This window comes from Emiliania huxleyi (genome assembly GCF_000372725.1).
Source record: "Emiliania huxleyi CCMP1516 unplaced genomic scaffold EMIHUscaffold_74, whole genome shotgun sequence".
Lineage (NCBI taxonomy): Eukaryota > Haptophyta > Isochrysidales > Noelaerhabdaceae > Emiliania > Emiliania huxleyi.
Genome location: NW_005196456.1, coordinates 390,013 through 398,534, shown reverse-complemented (window position 1 = coordinate 398,534; position 8,522 = coordinate 390,013). Strand labels below are relative to the sequence as shown.

Sequence of the window (8,522 nt, the reverse complement as noted above, 5' to 3'; positions counted from 1 at the left end):
CGTCGAGCCGCGCAGCGCCCTGCGTGTTAGCAGAGCGCCCAGGCGGACTCGTTTTTACGCTTCCAAGCTCAAGCCAGGCGCCGCAGCCCATAAAATGGCGCCGCAGGCTCCCCGGGCCGTCCGCGCACAGAACCGTTATCTAGAAACAAAACAAAAAAATCGATGAGACACCACGGGCTGGGGGGGCTCCGATCTCCATCTGATCTCTCCAGTACTCTCCCATCTCCAGCGTCGCTACATCTTGGGCCGGATCCAGTCAGATCTCCGATCTCCATCTTCAATCTCCAACCTCCAACGTCGTCATCTTAGGCCGGATTCAGTCAGATCTCCGATCTCCATCTCCAATCTCCAATCTCCAATCTCGATTCGGGGGCCCGGGGGAGGAGGGGGGCTCAAACCTTCAAGGAGATGCGCTATGGACTCATTCACGATGCAAAAGGATCTCCACCCTCTTTTCGCGCCATTTTGCAATCTCTAGTGCCGCGGCTCCCAGCCCTTCTGTGGGCCCGCGGCGGCGAGCCGCCGCGGTTCGGCACAATGTCATCGGTCCGGGTTCATCCCGGCGTGCAGCCGGTGCCGCTTCTTCGGCGAAATTTTGCTCAACCTGTTTGTCGACAAAGTTGTGCCCGAGCTCCTGCTGCTCGACTGCGCGGCGTAACCGGCCCCTCGAGGCTGAGATGTGAGGCGCCGGCACCGGGGCTACAACGCGGGGCCATCTCCGGGCTGTCTCGGGCAATCTCAAAATTGGCGCCTCTCTCTGCTGCTGCTGCTGCTGCTGGTGCAGATGCTGCTGCTGGTGCAGATGCTGCTGGTGGTGCGGCGCGGCTCTCCGACTCGACTCGACGCGCGCGTCGCGGGCATCTGAGGCGGCGGGCGGCGTCGCGGGCGGCAGCGATCGCGGCTCGACGGTGGAGGTGGAGGGTGGTGGCTGTGGTGGACCTTTGAGTTTATTTAATGGTCGAGTACGAGGACTGGGGGTTCAACCGGGAGGCAGGGGGTTCGACCAGGCGACGGAGGACTGTGGGCCATCGCGGGGACGGCCCGCCGGAGGCGGGCTCGATTGATCCGGATGGTCTCACCCGGTGGGAGGCACCGAGGCGTCTAGGGCGCTACACTCTACCTTAAGCTCCTGAGGGGCGCGTGATGTAACCACGTAGTAGGACTACAGCCCACCACAGACACCAATCCCCACTCCTCACGTGTGCACACTCCCTCACCGTCTCCTCTCTCCTCTCTCTCTCTCTCTCTCCTCTCTCTCTCCTCTCCTTGTCTGTGCTGTCTGCCTGGCTCAGGCACTAATTCTGCCGATGCGTGATTGTGCGTGGGCTGCTCCGAGGGGGCCCTGTGCGATCCGATGGGTAGGGAGTCTGTGCCCGGGCGGTGTCCGGTGTGGAGTCTCTCTCTGATCCCGCCTGTGATGTTGGGTGCGAGGTCGTGGAAGCTTTGATCCCAAGGGGGGGAGCCGATCCCACTCGTAACCAACTCTCAGGGGCAGTAGGTGGGCGAGCCTCGAGCGCGCTCATCTCGCTCGTCAAGGCGTCGCTACGCGCGGTCTTCCGCGGGGGGAGCTTCGTCGACGGGTGCGGGACCGCGGCGCGGCTGGTGCTGTGGCGATGCCTCCGGCTGTTGCGGCGGGCGGCTTGCTGCTCGCGGCGATGGCGAAAAACTCGTCTCGTGGCACACCGAGAGCTATAATGCTCTGGCGAGATGTGAGGCGCATGCGCCCAGGAGGGGAGGGCGCATGCGTAACGACGCTGCTAGAGATGCCTTTCGGGGCCCACAGAGATAAAACTTCTGATGCCATGCGTGACCTAGTAGTGTCCCCAGCTATGGGCGTGTCCACGTTGGAGCCAGGTGTGGTGTGGGCGCGAGAATAGCTCCGCCGTTCATGGAGGCAACCGATGCGAGTCGACTGGTGTTTGTCGTCGTGGTTTCGTATCAAGAATACTCACTCGACTCCATCCATCGATCGAGAGGACGTGTCCGGGCGAGGCGAGGGGCAGGCGCCGCGCGAGTAGAGGGGCGCGTGCACACACACCGATATTGTCGCCCCGAGACAGAGAGAGCTCTGGCGATCAGCAGCCAGTCGCGGCGAGGCTTGTCGAGTTATTGCGCAGCGGCGCCGCCAGGCGCCCGCCCCGGCGGTCCGGGGCGGGCGCCTGGCGGCTCCGCGGAGCTCCTTTGGCTCGGCGCGGGCGCGGGGGCGCGAAAAAAAGAAATTTGGCTTGCTGGCCCTACCGGGTATCGGGTACCCTGCGCCAAGGCCGCGAAAAATTAGAGGTGGCGAAATCGCTGCTGCGTCGGGGGGGGGGGGGGGGGGACGCGGGCACCTCGCGAGAAGCTGATCATATCCAGCCACATCCTCACCCCCCGAAGCAGCTGTGGCCGCGATTTCAGCCGGTCTCGTGACCGCCCCGCCTCGGCAGGCGCACGTTTGAGCGAGATCGTCCTGCAGCGCACCGAGAAGGGGCCGGTCGCGCGCAGCGCCACGCCGCAGGCGTCCGCCGGAGGCCCGCCGGAGGCTGTATGCGGCGGCCACTTCCCCTCGGTCTTTCGCCGCGCTCCGGCCGCTCCTTGGCTCCTGGCCGTCTCTTCCGAGCGGCTTTGCGCGCCCCCAACATTCCCCTGACAGCAGCGCCTCACGGCGTGGGCTGCGAGGTCACTCGGGGTGACCCAGGGGGCGGCGGGGGAGCACTCTTCCGCCGGAGTATCGACGGTCTTCCCGCTACTCGCTCGTTTAAGGTGCATCCACGCCCCGCCCACCACCTTCCCGGCAGCCCCCGCTCGGTGACGTCCTCATCTTCTCCCCCCTTGCCCCGCCCCCCTTCAGGCAAGGCCCTGGCCACCAAACTCGCGCTCGTCGCTCCGGGAACGGGCAGCAGCGCGACGCTTTTCGAGAGCGAGCGGCGGCGGCGGCTCAGCACCAACCTTTGCAACGCAGGGGCTGGCTGCGTGGGCCCCCACCACCGGACTCCGTCGGGTTCGCGTCTCCCTACCCGCTGAGGGGAGCCATCCCGAGAACAAAGACTTTGGCGAGCCAACGCAGCCGAGAGATAAATTCTCCGCAAGAGAGCCACAGCCAGAGTCTCTTTGACTTTGTGGATGTGCTAAGAGCGGTGCAGAGCGCGAACTCGCCGTACTGAGCCTAGCGCAGCGCGAACACGCCGTCTGAGCCTAGCGCAGCGCGAACTCGCTCCTGTTCGAAGCTGCGCAACCCCGCGGTTTTTCTTTTTTCCGCTCTGAAGACGATCGCCTTGTCCGAGACACAGGTCACAGGTGCAGCCGCTTATCTTGGTTTGACACGATCGCGGTCTCCTCGGAGACGCTGGGGGCGATGCGGACAGGGATTCCATCGACGACGACGTCCTTCGACTCAACGGGTCCGTGCGTGATTTATGTGCTGGGTGTCATGGACGCAACTTGCCCACGCCACACGCCGCGTCCCCTCTGGACCTGCTTGACTAGCTCCACCCCTGCTGCCCTCAGACACCCAGCGCCCGAGCATGCGATGCACCCTCGGCAACGCCCTGGCCCTCTGCTTAATCGGCGACTACTTCCTTCTGATGATGATTGTCACTTTTGCGCCCGAACACCTCTACGTGCTAAAGGTAGCTCTTCTTGGTGGTGAACTCTTTGTGGCGGCGGTATGCGCCCGAGCACTTCCTTCTGATGATGCCGCCACGTTTGACCGCAGTGGTGGAGCACTCGTGAGCTCCAACGCAGCGTTCGCGTTTTCCTTGCCCCTTTTCATCGTTGGCTATCTAGCGTCAGAGAACGTTGGCTGTCGCGTCGCTCGCCCTGTTTGGAATCTGGAAGCTGTTTCTCGAGGACGAACCATCCGGTGACCCATTCGCAATCCTCCTTGCTTTCATGATTGTTCCGTATCTGTATCGATTCCTCGTCTTTGTTTGGCCTTGTTGGGCCCTTGCTTTTGGCTTCCAAGCGCTCGCATTCAAGTACGTCCGCTGGTGGCCAACTCTGATGCTGCTGGTGGGCGTGGCAGTAATCGGGCTAACGCTGGACGTCTGCCTGGACCCAAACTCCCCTCTCACGCCTACGATCGGTTTCGTCGGCAAGACATACGAGGATGCCTTAATTGGATGGTACACATTGAACCCGCCGCCGCCGTCGCCATTTCCGCCGCCGCCGCCTTATCCGCCCGGGACCGCACCCCAACCGCCTCCCTCGCCCCCACCCTACCCTCCCGACCGCGCTCCCCTCCCTCCGCCGCCATCTCCACCGCCACCAGAGTGCTGTTTGGATCTTTGGGGGGTCTGCCTGGGCTACTGCCAACCGCCTCCCTCGCCCCCACCCTACCCTCCCGACCGCGCTCCCCTCCCTCCGCCGCCATCTCCACCGCCACCAGAGTGCTGTTCGGCTCTTTGGGGGGTCTGCCTGGGCTACTGGCAGGGGGGAGAATGCGTCACCCTTGGCCGTACGGCGTTCTGGGCTCCTGCGTAGTGGCGCCCCCCCCCGGGGCCCGGTCGGGCTTGGACCGCTGGCCGTTGCTCGGGGTTCTCGTTGCTGTATGCAATCCACGTGAGCTGCAGCGCCCAGTGCACGTTTGACTCGCACACGCGGAGGACGAAGCACGGAGGTGAGGAGCCAGTCCGCCGGCAGACGCGTCGTCAGGTGCGCCAGCTGCGGCAGCAGCGCCTCCAGCTCATCGATCGAGTCGCCGTCGTCGAGCAGCGCACTAGCGACTGCTTCGATGAGTTTCTTTTTCGGTGGTGAAGTTCAGGTACTGGACTTCCTTTTGTTGTAAAATTCTTCTTCTGTGCCAGTCCCGTGCCCAGTGTTGTGCGAGGGAGTTTTGTTGGAAAATTTTTCTTTTGGAGGTGAGGAGGGGGTGACGACGGCTGACGGGCCCCGCCCGCAGCCGAGAGCTCCGTTGCCTGACCACAACGCTCAACGGAGAAAGCGAACAGAGGGTGGAGGACCGAGGGGGGGGAGGGGCTCCCCCACGCCCCAGAACGCTTAGGGTACCAGGCTTAAAAGGGTGGGCCCTGGGGTGCCTGCGGCTTAAACGGCTTAAAACCTGCCATGGCAGGTTTTAAGAGCTGCTGGGCCGCCGATTCCTTAAACGGTCTTAAACGCTTAAACGGTGCGGGAGAGCTCCCGAGGTCGATGGTCCGGGAGGCTCCCCGGTAGACGCCGGAGGCCGGGAAGCTGGCTACAGTCAGCTGTAGGTAGGTAGAAAGGTGAAGAACAGCCAGGCTCGGACTGGACACCTTAGGGGACCCCTAGGCTTAAAAGGGTGGGCCCTGGGGCGCCTGCGGCTTAAACGGCTTAAAACTTGCCATGGCAAGTTTTAAGAGCTGCTGGGCCGCCAATTCCTTAAACGGTCTTAAACGCTTAAACGGTGCGGGAGAGCTCCCGAGGTCGATGGTCCGGGAGGCTCCCGGTAGACACGCCGGAGGCCGGGAAGCTGGCTACAGTCAGCTAGCACGTCCCCTATGCGAGTATGGCTCCTGCCAGTGCACCAGACTTACAGATGTGTCTTCAGAGCCGAATAACGGCAGTATTGAAGAAAACGGCGCGGAACCCAGCGACGCGTGCCGGCGAGGCCGATTTTCTTAAACGGTCTCTTAAAAGAGGGACCCCCCGTGCCTGCAATCTCTTAAATGGCAAGTTAAGCCACCAAACCTCCTCATTTCTTAAAAGCGCTTAAAAAATCCGGCCCTCAGGACCCTAGGGGTCCCCTAAGCTGGACACCAACGCGGTATGGGTGGACGCTAGACAGATGATGACGACACGCACGAGCGACACACAGACACAAACAGTCAGCTGGCACGCGTCCCCTATATGCGAGTATGGCACCAGACTTACAGATGTGTCTTCAGTGGCGGGTTTGTGCCTAAAATAACGGCAGTATTGGAGAAACCGGCGCGGAACCCAGCGACGCGTGCCGGGGTGAGGCCGATTTTCTTAAACGGACTTAAAAGAGGGACCCCCCGTGCCTGCAATCTCTTAAATGACAATCGTTGAGCCCCCAAACCTCCTCATCTAAAGATATAAGGGCCTCGCGTTGTCCGCCGTTTATCCCCGTGACCTGCGCAATTCGTGATACCGAGGAGTCTCGAGCTTCAGCTGGTCCTACCATCATGCCGCTCTCGGAACCGCAGCGGCGCGAGCGCCGCGCCGCGCAGCGCGCTGCCGAGGCTCAGGACGCGGCTCGCGGGCAGCGCAACCGCCCGGCGCCGAGCCGGTGCTAGGCCGCCTCCGCTGCGCCTGCTTCCTTGCGCGCCGCTGGACGTCGGCCGAGAAGACCGCTTCCCTCTGGGGACCCGACTCCGCGAAGATCGCGCGCGCGTCGTGAGTGGCGGCGCGCGCGCGATCTCCGTTCCCGGCCACGCCGGTCGCAGTGGCATGGGCTCCCAGGCTCAAAAGCGCTCCCGTCAACAGCGAGCGAGCGCCGCCGCTGCTCCTCCTCCCGCCGCCGCTCCGCTCACCGAGACAAACTCGGTGCCGCCGTTCTAGCCGCCGCCGCCACCGCCGCCGCCTCGCCCCTCGCCTCCGTCACCGCCGCCCTCCATCTCGCGGCGGCGTCCCTCTGATGGCGCGGGCGCCTCGCTCACCGGCGCCTCGCCGCCGCCCCCCCCCTTCTCGAGCCGCTCCGCTCGAGCGTGGCCGCCGCCTCCCCTGTCAATCCCGCCGCCTCCCCTGTCATCCCGCCGCCCGCACCACCGCCGCCACCGCCTCGCGCCTCGCCGCCGCCGCCACCGACCGCCCTCTCCCCTACGCCGCTGAGCGCGCCGCGGTGCAGGGGGCGAGCCCCCGCTGCGCAGCCTCACCGCAGTGCACTGCGCTCTCCGCGCCCCTGACGATTAGTTGGTGTTGCACAGCATGGAGCTCGGCGAGCGTTTAGCGAGCCCCTCAGCTAGTTTCTTAAAAGGTCTTAGACTAGTTGCAAATACGGGTGGTGTCAACATGACCACTTTTGATGTTTTTTTGTCCGTGTTGCTCCCAGCGCCCTCGCCCGCCTCCCTGAGGCCATGGCTGGTGCTACTAGTATGGGGGGCTACCTGGCTACCGCGAGAGCGACCCAACTCGTCGACATCGTCCGATGATGGTGCCTCAAAGTCAGCCTCCGGAGGCTATCGTGGGGTCGAGCCGGCAGTAGCCGTGACATGTGGTTCCACCACCCCTCGCAGGCTTTGCCTCTGACCGCCACCGTTCCCAGGCTGCCTAATGGGATGGAAAGGAAGGCTGGGCGAGCGTATAGAAGCGTGCTCGACCTCGTCGTGGCAACCTGTACGGCAGCGCTGGTAGGCGCGATGAGCGTCGTGCCACCTGACCCGATACGGGGCGCAGGCGTCGTACCGAGCGCGTCGAGACTGTGTCCTGATGCGCTCTGTACGGGTGAGTCACGTCGGCGTCAAAGGAGCGACGTGTGACCTGTCAGAGCTTGATCTCCGATCTCAGCGGCGTCGAGTCGCCTTTGGTGGCGACAGCTAGGATGCATCTCCTCCGTCGTTTTTCGCGCGATGGCCCTCTGGGAAGCTGGCGGCGCACGCAGGCGGACCTTGTGTGTGCGCGGAACGCTTAAAAAGTGGGTGCTCTACGTCACTTTTTTTTGAGTAGATAGTGCCGAGCTGGGGCCGTGACAGCGTTTTCGTTCGCGGTTTTGCACCACCGACTTTTTGCAACTAAGTCCACAATCCGGCCCTCAGAACCCTAGGGGTACTAAGGTCCAGAACGGAGCTCGGAGGTGAGCACCTCCCTCTCTGGCTGTGAATGACGTTTTGTTTTTCGCCGGTGTGTTGTAATTCCAGCTGGCAACCAAATTTCTGGAGCGCTCCAGCGCCGAGTCGCGGCCGCCCGCGGGGAGCCCGTGCCAGCGCTGGGCTCTCGCCGGGGAGTCGCCGAGAACCGCGCCGCGCGGGAGCGGCAAACCGCGCTGCATCCCAGCATCCGCCGCGGTCGCAACGCGCGCGCGGCTCGCGGGGAGGGAGAGGCGTCGGCCGCCTCAGAAGCGGCGGCCCTTGTAGTTGTCGAGCTGCTGCCGGTCGCTGCGGCCGCCCCACCCGCGGCCGCCGCCGCCGCGGCCGCCGCCGTCGCGCCGGTCCTGCCACGGCCGGTTGAAGCCGTGCTCGCCATCGCGCCGCTCGTGCCACGGCTTGTAGCCGCCGCCGCCGCCGCCGTGGTGCCCGCCGCGGTCGCCCCGCTCGACCCACGGCCGGCGGGAGCGCTCGCCGTAGCCGTCGCGCGGCTCGTACTTGTAGCCGTACGAGCCTGGGGAGGGGAGGGAAGCGGCGTGGGGCAAAGAGCGAGCAGGAGGGGAAGGAGCGAACGGGAGCAGAGGGCGTCGGTGGCGGCGGCGAGAGATCGGGAGGGCGGATGCGAGGCCTCTAGCACGGCTCGGGCAGCCATCTGGGCGCGCGGGCGGTGGGCAGGGAGGGGGATCTTCCCGGAACTGTCACCTCCTCGAGGTGCGCGAGTGCCAAAAAGTAAAACGTCGGCGTCCCCTCGCGCTCGACGATGGGCTTCGCCTTTTGGAGGAGCTTGTTGAGCTTGTCGTA

At 64.4% G+C, this 8,522-nt stretch overlaps 1 protein-coding gene across 1 annotated transcript in view; it reads right to left on the bottom strand.

Moving 5' to 3' along the window:
- Positions 1-7,969: 7,969 nt before the first annotated feature.
- EMIHUDRAFT_465598 (hypothetical protein) overlaps positions 7,970-8,522 on the bottom strand; it is a gene marked incomplete at both ends in the record, with an annotated part of 8,129 nt that continues 7,576 nt past the window's right edge. Inside the window, one exon of the mRNA XM_005760782.1 lies at positions 7,970-8,235. Coding sequence (XP_005760839.1) covers positions 7,970-8,235 — 266 coding nt within the window. The remainder of the gene's footprint in view (positions 8,236-8,522) is intronic.